Source organism: Primulina eburnea, chromosome 7 (genome assembly GCF_022965805.1).
Source record: "Primulina eburnea isolate SZY01 chromosome 7, ASM2296580v1, whole genome shotgun sequence".
NCBI lineage: Eukaryota > Viridiplantae > Streptophyta > Magnoliopsida > Lamiales > Gesneriaceae > Primulina > Primulina eburnea.
The window spans coordinates 5,275,762-5,291,308 of record NC_133107.1 but is presented as its reverse complement, the minus strand read 5'-3'; the positions used below and the strand labels follow the sequence as shown (position 1 = coordinate 5,291,308).

The window sequence follows — 15,547 nt, the reverse complement described above, 5'->3', positions numbered from 1 at the left end:
TCCCTCCAAAATAGAAACAAGAGTATGTCTGCTACTGGTTGGAAATTTCACGCAAAACCTGTTCGTTGGACAGAGGTCAGGTTTGATTTATATTATTTAATGTTATTTATCGATTCATTCAGCTCAAGATCAAAATATTTTCTTTTTACGTCCTTAAATAAAAAAGAATGGTTATTAGCGATATAGGGCGGGGGCGGCATTTCTCTTTCGAGTAGGTCTCATGTGAGACCGTCTCACGGATCACAATCCGTGAGACGGGTCAACCCTACCCATATTCACAATAAAAAGTAATACTCTTAGCATAAAAAGTAATACTTTTTCATGGATTATCCAAATAAAGATCCGTCTCACATAATACGACCCGTGAGACCGTCTCACACAAGTTTTTGTCTTCTCTTTCAGAGGAATAGATTCCAAAGTGAAAAAGGATTGTATGAGGTGAACACATACCATAGGTGAAGTAAAAAAGATGGGTTTCAAGGAAAGCAACTGCACAGGATTGAAATTTATCAGATTTTTTTAACTCATTTTAGAAACTAAACAAATTATAAAAATGGGTAAAGATTGTTGGGTTAACAAAATGATTACCTAACAAATGAAAGTCTCTATCCTACAAGCTTTGAAATTGGGGTATAAATACTGAAATAGTAAGTCATTAGATAAAAAGAAAAGTCCTTGATAACGTTATATTTGACAAATCCTCAAGTCAGCAATAAGATGAATACTTGTACTGGTAAACTACGTTTTCTTCCCTTCCAACACCACTCACAACAAACCTAAGCAACCCACACACATAAAAATGAGAAAAAAACTTACGAAAATACTTGCAAAACTTACATATCATCATAAACAAAAAGAGGCAAACAACTGAACAAGAAGGCTCCCAAGCTATTTGCTTCGAGGCATTTAGTTAAAAAATTTCTGGATTAAAATTCAAATACATAATATCACCTTTGTGTTAATATATGTTCGAAGACTAATTATTTTTTAAAGATATTTTAGGTATTTTGCATATATTATTGCATCCCCGGTATTATTTATATCTATTGGGAGCCATCATTCTATTAGTATTCACATACAGAGCGAAAGACATAGTGACAAGAAAAGAATTCTGAGTAAGGTCATGTTATTGTAAAAATTCTCTTTGTTCTTTTGGTTTCATTATAGTGGAAATTTGCAGCGGTGACAAGTAAACATAGCTCTCACCATTGAAGAATGAGCCTAATAACTTTGCAAAGGAGAAATCGACTTCGGGTCTAATGAAGGTTTTGTTATATATGTACGAGAAACTTCCGCAAATAATAAGAGGTATTTCTCATTAAAGAAAATCTAACATAGAAATCAATGATAGGAGGATGGCATTCAGAAACGTTATCCAAATATTACCGATTCTTCATTCTTCGCAATATCAATAGAAAAGCAATAAATAGTTAACATTTCAGCTATGAAGGACAGAAAAATCCATATTTCTATCTGTTCACTGCAAATTATGTCTCAATCTCTCTCTCCATAGAACAAGCATGCATACAATTCAATGCACAATACCTTGATAAAAGATGTCATTGTCCCAACTCCCAATCTCTCTCCTTAGAAATAGCATGCAAACAATTCAGTGCATAATACGCTGATAAAGTATGCCACCCCACCTGATCCTCAAACAAGGAAAAGAAAATTTGTAAATAAACTCTTTTTGTCAATCAAATCTTACAAAGAGCATCCGACAACTCTACTCAGCACCAATTATCCTTCTTCGTGTGCATGTTAAGCACCTCATTGTTGTACAGACAAAGGAACAAAGTGATTGCCGTTCATGACAACTTGTTATAGAAGTGGTTTCACAGTTTTTTCGCGATCAAAGCTACATTTCTAGGAGATAAAACAGGATTAAATATAGGCAGCATAACTGCTTCAAGCAAGTCGCCATGCTCCTGGAGGAATAATAATCTATCAAGCAGCAGAAGAGTTTCCAAAACAGGTCCCAGAGCAGCCCGAAGAGTCCAGTAAGGCCCAATAAGTGCCTGCACGGTAAATAGTTCATAGCAGATTATGAAAATCTTCATGTTATCCGCATCTCAGGCATAGACATTTTAAAAAAAATCAAACATTTAAACTTGTGTAAGCCAAAACTCGAAGATAATTCTATGCATGGGTGTGGGATGTCTGGTTTCAGACATAGACGCATAACATACTGACATATCCCATATCCATTTATCAACATTACCGGAAAAAATGGCAAGTTTGCTTTGCAAAAACCTCAAGAGATTATCCAATCTTTTGGAAAAAGACACTAGTCTACGTCATTTAAAACATGAAAGGCAATTTACAAGGAACGTAGGATTCCTAGCACTCAACTCCAAAACTGGAGTTAACCACAAAATACTGCTCCATACACAAATGCATTTCACCATAGGATTACATAAAAATTAAACTCCAACCTCACAGAGAAGCAAAGAAATTTAACATGAAAAAACAAGAAACTGTTTACATGAACTCACTTTCTGACAACCACATTAAAAAACTCGATGTGGTAATTTTTCATGTCTAGAAATACACGAACATTAACATCCATCAAAGAGAGATGAGACCAAGAAAAATTAATAATGCAGAATCAAATAACAAATTGGTTTACCTGGATAGTTGTTACAACCACAAAATTATGCTAATATATCAACAATAATCAACTAAAATAAAGAAGAATATAACTCCCAGAGGTAGACCTCTGTACAAGAGAGTTCAACTCCCCCCAGCACATGCTAGTCTCCAAAACTTGAACAATTAATGGAATGAATAAGTACTCCCCTTCTTCACATTCTTATTTGCTTCCACTTTCTAGAGGCTTCTAAGGACTATTTACTCTTGGGCCTATTTGGATCTAGGCCCAATAATAATTAGGTCCATAACGATCTGTAAAACAGGTGGAATGTGAAAATAGATAGAATAAACTCACAGAAAATTGTTCAGCTTCCTTCCACAAGTCGGAAAAGGCAATATCATGAAAATCGCTATGATTAAGCCGACTTAGTCCAGATTGGCAAAACTTCACAAACGTTGAACATCTATCAACAGTGTCAGTTTCCTCATTAGCATAATTCAGGTATGAAGAACCTTCACCAACTAAGGCATCAGTAGCTCCGATCGAACCTGCAAACGAACAACCATCATTTAATTATCTTAAGAAGAATGGTGCATACATGAATGTCATCTAGAACCAACAAAGTTTTGAACAGACATTTATGTTTTTGCCTTTTTTTTCTCTTAAAGCACTTCAATTTGGAGCTATAGAATGACCGCATGACACTTCCTAATATTGACAAGAGATATAAAATGTTTGGAAGACGTTATGTCCTGTCAGTAAAAGAAATAGAGAATCACAACGTTTTCTTCTTTCAGTCCTAAGAGAGATTCAAAAATACCAGCATCGCTCTCTAAGATCCTGCGATGATGTTGGCGGCGCAAAGCTTTCCCTTGACGCCCTATTGCAGGGCTTTGGATAATAATTTCTGGGTAGTATCGTAAAAGTACCTTCAAAGTTCAACAAGGTGTGAGTCTTTCTAAAACTAACTACTTTTGATAGAAAAAGAATGACAGTCAGAAAGAAAATATCATTGGTTGTCTGAAGACATTACAGAAGTAGATAGATACTTATTACACTAATTTACTAGGGCTACGGCAAAGCAACTAGGTGCCATGTCAAATACCATCTGAAAGGCAGCACGAAAAGCATGAAGCTCAAAATTATGAAGGCAGGCAGTTTCTCCCAGGCTTTTCCATCTATCTGCACTCTGTTTATTTCAAGGCAATGTGTCAGCAAAAAATTTGCATGGAAACCTAGTAGTTGACACTAATCAAAACGCAAAGAACAGAATTTAATCACATGATTTCATAAGAGAAAAGTAGCGTAATCAGCACAAACATGATATTGAATATCAAAGTCGCAAGAAAAGTGAGTGAATAACACTGCACAATACCAAATGATCTAGCACCGTAGAACAATAAATCAATGCACAGCCATCAGAAAACCATATAAACAAATTGAGATACAGTTGTGTTACAGATTCTTAGCTGAAACAATAAATGCAGAATGCAAAAGTCGAGGTTTTGAAAGTACTCATCCAAACATCAAGCAAATATCTACACAGAATCAACGAAGGCAAAAAGAAAATTGCACACAAACCTGACAAGCAAGGTCACGGGCACTTTTCCCAAGAAGCAAACCTGCAGAATTAGCACCCTTACTCATTGGAAAACCACTTTGAAAATCAGCCTCATGGATCCCTTTTTCAGATAACAAGTTATAACAGCAACCAATGCTAACCACTGATTTGACCTCTTTGCATTCGATGAAAGACCTAAGTAAAAGATGATATTATATATTATAAAAACAGAAGAAATTAGCATATGATATTTTATGACACAACCAATAGAGACGTTAGAATAATACAGGCTCCATAAAGACAGTGTAATGTGTATTAACACAGTAATTTTAATTGAGGTATTGGCATTGAGACCTCCCACTATCTAACGAATTTAAATTTGATATTTACATGCAACTATTTACCATATAAAATCAACATTATTTTAGGAAAATTGTTGCAAACACCAGTTATTAGTAAAACAATAAAAAAAGTGATGAGTACCTAAGCATTGTCACTGAAAGGTCTCCACAAGCATGGAGTCCAGCCAGAATCAACGAAGATTTCTCATTAGTGTATGAAAGAGAGGCAATTTCGCTGCCAACTCTTCCTTCCCGAGATTTTTCTTCAATACTTTTGTCCAATATATTAGACTTTTCAGAATCATTTGCTTTTAATAAGCTGCTGATATTTTTCAACATGTCTGGAGACAGTACTTGGCATGTGACTGTTTTTGGCATGGTCAAACCTCTTTGCGCTGGACTAACAGAAGAATTAACAATCTATTAACTCAAATACAAGATAACACTTCTAAATGATTATGAAGGAACTAGTAAATACAATACATTCATTAAAAAAAAGATTGGCTAGAGCATAGAACTCGGATGCATAACAAAACAGCAAAAACCCTAATCTGTCATAATAATGGGGAATTATTCACAGAAGGAAACAACCATTTTTAGCCACTGACTTAGGAGAAGCAAACACATTACTAAATATACATTATGCAGTTACGCTCATCAATGCAAATTTATAACAAACCCAAACATTAAACTTGTAGACACGATTCTGGAGACAAAAGGTGATAATGAAACTGAAATTGGCAATGGGATGTACGTCAGAAAAGAGGATCAAGTGAGATGCCAAAGAGAGACCACATTGAGGGTTCTCAATTTATAAAAGTGTACATACGTCAAAATGATGAAATGCCATAATAGTGAAATTACAAATCAAACTAGGAGAATGCATCCATACCAATCATTATTTGGTTGGATTCTGGAATAAAGTTTCAGCGTGACAAAAATCTTCTCCACAAGAGAACGTAAACTCTTTGTTTTTTTTAACAAGACAAACAATTCTAATCAAAGAACTGGTAAATATAAATCAGATTCTAAAATGAATATCATATGTACAAGAAACAAATTCAATGAAAGAAGGTGCATGCCCAAAACATACTCACTGTCATCGACGTGTGCACAAAAACATAACCAATGAAACACTCAGATACATACATATGCACATCATGATACAAACACTTGCACATCTATAATGGAAGGAAGAATGGTGAGACAGCAGTGGGCCTCATATATTAGTGCGATGCACAATCACAATTTTTTTCCAGATCAAAGATCTATAAATCTTAAGCCAAATCATGGAATAAATATCATCCCATTACCCAACTTGAATCTCATGGTAACGTCACCCAAGTATGTAACACAGATCAGATTTTCACCACTAGTCCAAAGACAGAAAAATGATTGAACAGGAAGCTACTAGGTGACTGGTAGATGAGTTTATGAAGGTGGTTATAATTGACAAATGACAATTTATGAAATGAGAAAAGCAATAGGAAAACATATTAGTGAAATAATAAATGAGTTAACCAATTGAGCGTCAGTGTGCATATCGAGATATACAAAAATGCTTAAAAAATTTCAGTCCCATTTCAAGATCTATGCATTTTAGCTGCATATTTTGACTTGATATGAGCTATAAAGTGTTTTGTGTATTTCAACATACCATAAAAATGATCATAATGTTTTTGGTTTCATACCAAAATTTCCGCATCTTAGCTGCATAATATTTCTTGATACGCTTGGCACGTGCATCAGTAATGCTTCCATGATGGGAGGAAGCATCAATGGCAATTACAGAAAGCTCATTTTCGAAACAAAGAACTTGAGAAAGATACCCCTGAAAAATCAAATTTGATGGTAGTCATAAAGTCCAAAAAGGATCTAATTTAATATCATACATGAGATCCAAGAAAGCTTGTAATATACTATCCGATCATTTACCACATAATAACACTTTGCAACAAATCCATCACTGCGCACAGTAATTTTGATTCGCGCAGTCTGCAAAAACTACTATTGTTTTGTACAGGGTAGAATTATCAAAAGCAACATAAAGCAATTAAAATCATACCTGACCAGATCCAACGTCCACAACTGTGTCGGCTCCAACACTATTAGCAATCAAGCCAATAACAGAAGCTAGGGATTCTATCTGGATCAACAAATATAAAAGATAGCAGAATTAGCATTCCTGCCTAGATACTAAACAAAGGTCAGAGTCCAGAAATGACATTGAACTCCAAAGTTAAATGGTATAACACAAAAGTTATTTGATGTGGACGATCAATAAACTTCCACATGATGAAATTGTGTTCTAAAGATGGCCAACTGTACAACAAAATTAGTATTACATCTATCAAAACTAATATAAACCTCACTAGCATATTGCCATCCATCAAGGATCAACAAGATTACCAGGACCATCCATTAACAGCATCATTCATCTATCAGTAATGAGACTACTAGCCTACCACCCATAAAACAAACCTCCGGGTCTTTATCTATACAAATACCTCATATTGCATTGCATATAAAGATCATGGCAGATCCATAAATGAAATCCAAACAGATGGAGAACAAACAAAAAAAGATAGGATGCAGCATACTTCATGCTTTTTCTTTCGATTCATGCCTTGAGATATGACCTCATTTAGTGATGCCACATTCAGACCTGGGAAAGCCTGCAAAAACAAGTGATAGATAAATCAAAATTGACCTGATTTTTGAATGAAGTTGAAAGTGATATCCAGCTATAGGTTATGTGGAAAGATGTATATTAATTTGAATTTTATAGTGTGATTCGTAGCAGATTGTATATATCAGTAAATCAGGAAGAATGTGATCTTTTTTATTTCGTTAGGATATCCCATAAGTCATGAGATTTGACAGATTTGATAGACTCCTTTCCTTCTAGGACTTTTTCTAAGATTTCTATATAACCATGTAAATTGTATCTTTTCTTAATAATATAAAAAATATATAAAAATCTTATTCTACACATGGTATCAAAGCCTTCGATTTTTGTGCCAGTAATTATATAGGCTTCATTCTTCCTTTTACCTTATCCTATTCAGCGTAGCAATCCCGATCATCCGCTACTAACATGTCGGAAAAAGCCCTCAATCTGAAGAGAAAATCCATGCCTCAAAGCCTGGAGAATTACAAAACATCCAGGCATACAAGTTGGATGGAAAGAATTATCCTAAATGGTCACAACTTGTTCGAATAATACTGAATGGAAGACGAAATATCAGTCATATCACGGGTCCAAGACCAAGTTCAAAGGATCCTAGTTTTGAAGCATGACGACAGAAATCAGCGACACATGCATGTTTGATAGGCTCGTAATAGTTAATATTTTATTTTCATATTTCCCGTTATTTTAACCTCCGATATGTTTAATTGACACATTTTTGTGTAATTTTATTGTAGGAGGAACTTTTACGGTCTTGGAGCAAATTTGAGTAAAAAATGTGATGTTTATCACATTTGAAGTTTCCAAGATAGAGTTTTAAAGAGAATGGCCAAATCAGAAGAAGTATCGTCATAAGGCGTGGCCACGCCTTATGACGATACTTCAGCTGCCAAAAAATTACAAGAAGAGAAAATCTAAATAAAATATTATCTATTATTTTATATTTTATGATTAGGGTTAATTAAGAGGTTAGTGAGCTTTTAGCAAAAATTTAGACCCAAACAAATCTACTAATCAAGGAGGCGGCAGCTTTTCTTTTTCTCTCCAATCACAAACCAATTTCATTCCATTTTTTCTCACGTGAAGGAAGAGAGAGGCGCAAGACTCCAAATTTTCCTCCAACAAAATCGTTTGCTCCTTTATGCTTTCTTATTTCTTTTTCATGAATATTTTATATCAAACTATGTTAGGCTAATTTTTTTAGACTGATTCAAGGGATAATCTACTGTTTAATTTTATCACTGTGAGGTTTTTGCACTTTAATTTATTATTCTTGTTTGCCCAAATATTCGTTGATTTATGATTTAATTATATGAATGTTATACGTCAATTAATCTGACAATTTAACTTGATGTATGATTTTCTAATGCTAACCATGAATTCAGTGATCCGTAATTGTCATGAACGATTGGTACATGAGTAGCGATAGATTAGGCGTGTTGTGCTATCATAACATATTTAATCTAAATAAATCGGTGAAACTCGATCTATCAATTGCAGCTATCTCGATTGTTAGATTTTAGGATTAACTGTTTTCACGAAACTAAAATGCTGTCTTTAATTAATATGGAACACTATCGTGCCCAGTTGATTATTGGTAAGTTTTGACTGGATGCTGGGTTTGGTCAATTAATTTAGGAAAACACAAGAATTTTAGCGGCTATCCCTATTATTCTAAGGTTAATTGTTTGGAATAACATGAATAAATGATTGGTTAACCGATGAACAGTGAGATAATTAAATAGTGGAATCCCCTTGAATCAGTATTTTTCTCGTATTAAATTCTTCAATTTATTCTCGTTGATTAATTTTCAATTCTAGATTCAATATTCTTTCTTGCTTGGTAATTTTAGTTTATATTATTTTATTTAGTAATTATCAAAACAAATCCCCCCTTTTTATTTTTATTATCAAAAGAAATAAATCTACTGTTCCCAGTGGATTCGACCCTACTCACCATTACACTCGTTTTTTATTTAAAAGGGTAGGAATTAATTTGGTGGTCAACGACAGCACACCAATGTTCTTGCCTACTGCCAAAGACATTTCGGACGCAATCCAACAAACTTATAAAAAACCAAAAGATGTGGCTCAAGTCTATGAAGTCAAGTTTAAAAAATTGGCTGCAAAACAAAGGAATAAAATTGTCACCGAGTATGCCAATCAATTGAAAGCCTTATGGCAAGAACTCGATCATTATATAGTGATTCAAACCAAGTGCTCTGACGATGCAGCTGTTCTCAAAGATTTTATTGAACGAGATAGAGCTTATGACTTTCTGGTTGGGCTGAATCCTGAATTCGATCAAGTAAGAATTCAGATTCTTGGGAACTAGGATATACAGTGCTTCAATGAAGTGGTGGAGCTGAGCAGAGGAGAAGAAAGTAAGACACTAATGCTTGAACCTCAGCACTCAGATAGCTCCACTATGGTGGTTCACGATGGTCTCAAATCAACAAGAAACACAGCCCGAGCACCAGGCAGTGGGAGTGGAAAATTTAGCGATTCAAGGCACAAAGTCGAAATCAAAAGAGCAAGCTATGATGCCCTCAATGTAGAAGAGATGATCGTAATCTCGAAAATTGTTGGAGAATTCATGGCAAGCCTCCCAATCGTGAATGGTCATGCTCATATTGGGCAGCAACACGAGATGAATCTCCTCCAAAAGAATTAGGTGTTCTCAATCCCGAAGAGATCGAAAGTGAGATCACTCATTGGCAGCTATGAAAAACCTTCTGGTGCCTGTTCATTGGTATTTTCAGGTGAGTTTCCATTCTCAATTGGCTTAAATCAATGTCTCAGGTACAGCCTTTAGGCTTTACCAACCCCTGGATCGTGGATTCAGCAGTCACTGACAATATAACCAACTCACCACGTGTTTTCTACATATTCCCATGTCCAAGTAACAGGAAAATAGCTTTTGCCAATGGTTTATCAACCAACGTGGCAGGTCAAGGAAATGTTACAATTAATCCATCTTTAACCTTAGAAAATGTCCTTCATGTTCCTAGCTTGACCACAAACCTTGTCTCAATCCAAAAACTTACTCGGGATTTACAATGTATTGTGGTATTTCATCATGATTATTGTTTGTTTCAGGAGAAGGATTCGGTAAGGATGATTGGACATGCTAGAGAACGGGATGGACTACTACCTTGAAACACCGAGCCAATCTAGCATTGTTAAACACCCACTCCCTCATTCACTTGTTTCAGAATTTGTTTTAGCTAATAAGGATAAAGTTTGGCTTTATCATCGTAGACTTAGACATCCATCATTTAGGACTCTTAAGTTTTTGTTCACCTCATAAATCGTTTACTTACCCAAGTCTTGATGCTCAAAAGTCCAATGGAAATACTCTCAACCTTTTATCCAGATCTTCGCATCACAAATAATCTTGTTCCATGATATTTCAGAAGTGTGTCATTTGTCCATATCCATGGACAAAAGGAAATTGGACCCAAGAGCATTGAAATATGTCTTTGTGTGATATTCTTCAACTCAAAAAGGGTATAAGTGTTACCACCCCCCGTCAAAGAAATTTTATGTCCTTCAGATATTACTTTCAATGAAGAAGAGTCTTACTTTACCATACCTTATATTCAGGGGGAGAATTCAGCACTTGAAGATGAGGACAGGGAACTCTTACTTTAGTTATCACCTCTTCCTTCCAGTAGATCATCCCTTGTACCTGAACCAGCCACTGCATTGCCTAATTCCAGCTTACCAGATTCTGAAAAACAGCTTCTATGCCTGAACCAACAGTGCTTGAAAAGTCTAATCTTGAGAATGATGAGTTTGGTAAAGGTAAAGCGTATTCAAGGAAGAAGATGGCTGCTCCTGGATCTTTACACTGTCCAGCATCCAACCTAGATCCATCACATGAGGTAACAACTTTTGACTCTTCATTGCAGGCTGAAACTGAAAAAGAAACTCATGATCAGGATCTTCCCATCGCTGTTAGAACCACTTTCTAATTTTCTATGCTTTAAGCAACTTTCACCTTCCCGTAGAGCCTTCCTTGTTAACCTAAATACCATTAATAGAATGAAAACATGCTATGAATGAGGAACTTAAGGCGTTAGAGATGAATAAAACATGGAAGAGTATAGAGCTGATGGATCATTGGAAAGGTATAAGGCACAACTTGTGGCCAAAGGCTATACTCAAACTTATGGCATCTATTAAGACCCCAAAGAAGTTCATTTTCAAGCAGCCTATAGGGTATTGCAATACCTAAAAAAACACCAAGAAATGGTATAATGTTTAAACGAAGTGAAAAATTGTTGCTTGAAGCCTACACAAATGCTGATTATGTCAAATCTATTATTGAAAGAAGATCAACCCCAGGGTATTGCACCTTTCTTAGTGAAAATCTAGTGATATGGATAAGTAAGAAACAAAGTTTGGTAGCACGGTCTAGTGCAGAGGCTGAATTTCGAGCAATGGCAGACGGAGTGTGTGAACTACCATGAAATATGGATAAAGAATGTCTTAGATGATTTGAAGATTAAGTAGGATGGCCCAATCATAGTTGTCAAAGGCGAGCGCCTCTCGCCTTGAGGCGAAAGGCACCACCAGGCGTGGGCGTTGCGCCTGAGGCCGTCCCAGGCGCAACGGTTCACAAAGGCTCGCCCAGGCGCACACCTGGGCTCGCCTTGGAAAGGCTAAGGCGCGCCTGAGTTGCTTTTTTTAAAAAAACAAATTCAGTAACAGAGAAGTTGCATTCTGAAAATGCAACTTCTCAGTTTTTTTTAATAGTAACTTAAATGTAAAAGCCCAAACCAACCCCAAACGTAACTTCTGAGGATGATTGAAGAATTTTAATTATGTTACTTATTGTTATGAACTTATTAATTATTTGTTGCTTTGTGTGACATTGTGACTTAATTATTTCATATTTTAATATATTATTATAAGCTAAATATATTTTTTAAAAAATTAATAATTAGCGCCTTGCTTCAGTAAGGCGCACGCGTCGCCTTGCGCATCAGGCTCCAGAGACCTTGTGTGCCTCGGTGCGCCTTGCGCCCTTGACAACTATGGGCCCAATGAGACTTTATTGTGATAATAAATCTACAATCATCATAGCTCACAATCCAGTTCATGTTCAACATGGTCAAACAAAGCATATCGAGATTGATAGAAGCTTCATCAAAGAAAAACTAGAAAGTGGGTTGATTTGTACACCATATATGTCTACCACGACCAGCTGGCAGATGTGTTTGCCAAAGGATTGTGTATTATACATCAGCAAATCAGGAAGATTGTGATCTTTTTATTTTGTTAGGATATCTCATAAGTAATGGGATTCGGCAGATTTGATAAACTATTTCCCTTCTAGGACTTTATCTAAGATTTCTATATAACCATGTAGTTGTATACTTTCTGAATAATAGAAAATAAATATAGAATTTCTATTATGCATAAGTACAAAGGGAATTTGAACGTAGAAGAATGGTCAAAAACTTCTTGAACTGCTTCACTATAACTTACTGTCATCTGCAGTGTGAGATTATAAAGTTATTCTATATAGTTAGAATGTTAGATGTGACTTCATGAAAACTGAAAGGACAAAATGGACTTACCAACAACATATCAGAAGACATCAGAGTTAAAATAAATATAGACATGCAGAATGGAGTAAACCAAAACATACCTCCTGTAGATCAGCTTGTTCACGAGGAAAAGAAAGCCCTTTTAGAGTGCAAACAAATCCTTTAAGTGAGGCAGGCCAATTATTCTAGCATCAGCAATAAAAAAATTTGAGAGAAAATTATGTGGACACGATTCTCATGATGCTTAATGATTTCATTTGCATATCTCCAACAATTAGGCTAGATACAGGTATTGAAATTTTTTAAAAAGAGACGAGAGCATTGACAAGAAAAATAAATGAAGATTTCACCAAAGCAAATTCATTAATCAAAGCAAAACCTAATGGAATTGTTCAATCAACCCCACCCCATCCAAGCACCACAACTACTAAAATGTAGCATGTAAAGCCATAGTTGTTAAAAGCGAAACAAGCGTGCTTGAACCGCGCACTTATGCCGAGGGCGCAAAAGTGAGCGCCTCATGAAGTGGTCTGCAAATCTTGTACGTTAATAAAAATAAACTCATTACCAAAGCTCATAACTATTTAACAATAAAAAAATCATGCATTCATGTAAGTTGTAACGGTGTGCAACAACTTTTCATCTCCCTCAACTTCTATCTGCCATTCTGCCTGCAGCGCCCAAAAGACCAAAACTACAGTTTTGATTAAAATCGTATATTTGTGCAACCTTTGTGGAACGGACCTAAAGGTGACGTTTGTGTGGTGATGTTCGATCAAGTTCGGTCGCATCCAATATGGGTACGATAATGTTAATGAATTATAAATTCGATTCATAACTATGGAGCAACAAAACATAAAAAGTACACCTGATATACTAGATAGAAAACCATAGCTAAAATTGTCACACACTTCACTTCACCCCGTTCAAAATCGAAAAGCACGCGACTTTAACCTCAAAATGAAAACATGGACATCAAGAAAGTACCTGCACCACACCAGAAGGAATTTGAACGAGATGTTCCACAGGCTCTCTCCGCAGGACAATCCATCCACTCTTTGTCGACAGCCTCCCACAGTCTGTCCTATTAGAATTCAGTCGAATACCAACAAGTCATTGCATTAGACACACGCAATCCAATTTCTAATATTTACAGTCGGAACTGAAAGAATAATTACAGTGAAGAAATTGACAACATGAGCATCCATGAAGAATCTGTAGGGTTCTAGGAAATCTTTGATGGCAACAATCCATTCTAAAGTTTCTCTTGCTGTCTTGCACGAGTAGCCGCCGCCGGTCATGGCGGCTGAGCTCTCAAAACTGCTGTACTCCCACCCTCCAATCTCTACGATCGGTTCAGGGATAACATTGCTAGCTAAGTCCAGAAGGAAAACACCCTTATTGGACCTTATTATGGGTTGGGCATTATCCAGCTTGGCCCATTAACTCTGTAAAGACATTTGGAAAATGCAACTTAACACGTCATATCATACCATTTTAAATATGATGATGTTTACCACAAACTTTTTGTGGGCGCATTAACGTGAGTCTCGATTTAACCGTTAGTTATAATATTACCAGATTTTATTGTGAGTGAGCTGAGATATGAAAGTTGTACTTTAAAAAACACTTAAATAAGTTATTTTTTAAAAAAAGTTTATATTATTAGAAAAATGATTTTGATTATCGGGTAAATGTTGAAAAGTGGTTTTTGTATTTATTTTTACATAGAATTAGAATCAAAAACCAAAAGCCATAAATTCTAGCGTCTAAAAAATTAAATGTTTAAAAAAAAATTGTAACTAAACAATATGTTTTTTTTTAAGAAATTCAATTTTTAAAAATATATATTGGCTTCTCCAACCAGAAGCACTCTAAGGGCTTGTAGGTTCCAAATGCCTCATAAAATAGCCTTCACATTCAGATATGATTTTTAGATATATATATATATATACACACACACTTAAAAAGTGTTTGCCTACTCTTAATTTTGCGAGTATGTCAGGTGTCGTTTGACACCGATTTCTGATAGAAAATTGAAATCTAACTTTTGAAAATAAAAGGCAATGTGAATTTTCTGTCTTGATCGTTAGTTCTAACTAAATTACACTTCCACAACCTTAAAAACGAAAACACAGTACTGACTTGATGAAGTACGTCTAAATTGATTTGTGACAGGTTATACGAACGTGACATTTAAATTAGATATCTATTTTTCAACAATAATAAAAGAAAGAAAAAGTAATCGAATTGAACTTAAATTTTTTAAAAATTTATCGTGTAAAATATAAACTTGAATATAAATACCTTTAAACGTCATTTTTTTTTGGTATTTGAAACAAAAGAGCGGTTTGATATTGTCTTAAATGAAAGTGAATTACTTTATGAATAGAAGACCGTGCATTTATGGAAAAATATAAATAATTGCAGAAGACATTATTTTCCAGCTGGGGATATCCTTATATTAAAATTTCTTATCCATATTATATATTAATTCACGGGCCTCCACTTGATGCTCAATAGCCAACATCTGGTCAAACGCAGAAGAGCGACGATTAATTCGAAATCAAAATTCAGGAATGAGACAAGAAATTGATAATACCACAAACACATAATTTTAGGCTGCACTTAATTAAAGGCCTGGGGCGGCCTTGAAACTAGAGAAAGCATACTCATAACTGTTTGTATGATGTTGAAATTGTGCATCTGATTGAAATAATGTAATAATAGTAGAAGATATTAATTGCTTTTTTTCTACCATGTCAATGGATTTTAATCAATTAATTATCGCAGAAAACTAAATGT

At 35.2% G+C, this 15,547-nt stretch overlaps 1 protein-coding gene across 1 annotated transcript; it reads right to left on the bottom strand.

Moving 5' to 3' along the window:
* Positions 1–1,647: 1,647 nt before the first annotated feature.
* On the bottom strand, positions 1,648–14,180 carry LOC140836871 (uncharacterized). Its single transcript, XM_073202729.1, is given in 13 exon segments — positions 1,648–2,018; positions 2,948–3,141; positions 3,414–3,522; positions 3,699–3,782; positions 4,175–4,349; positions 4,638–4,895; positions 6,187–6,326; positions 6,561–6,641; positions 7,096–7,170; positions 12,844–12,927; positions 13,730–13,783; positions 13,785–13,826; positions 13,921–14,180. Coding segments are annotated over 13 exon segments (1,602 nt in total). The 5' UTR covers positions 14,044–14,180; the 3' UTR covers positions 1,648–1,835.
* Positions 14,181–15,547: the final 1,367 nt, after the last annotated feature.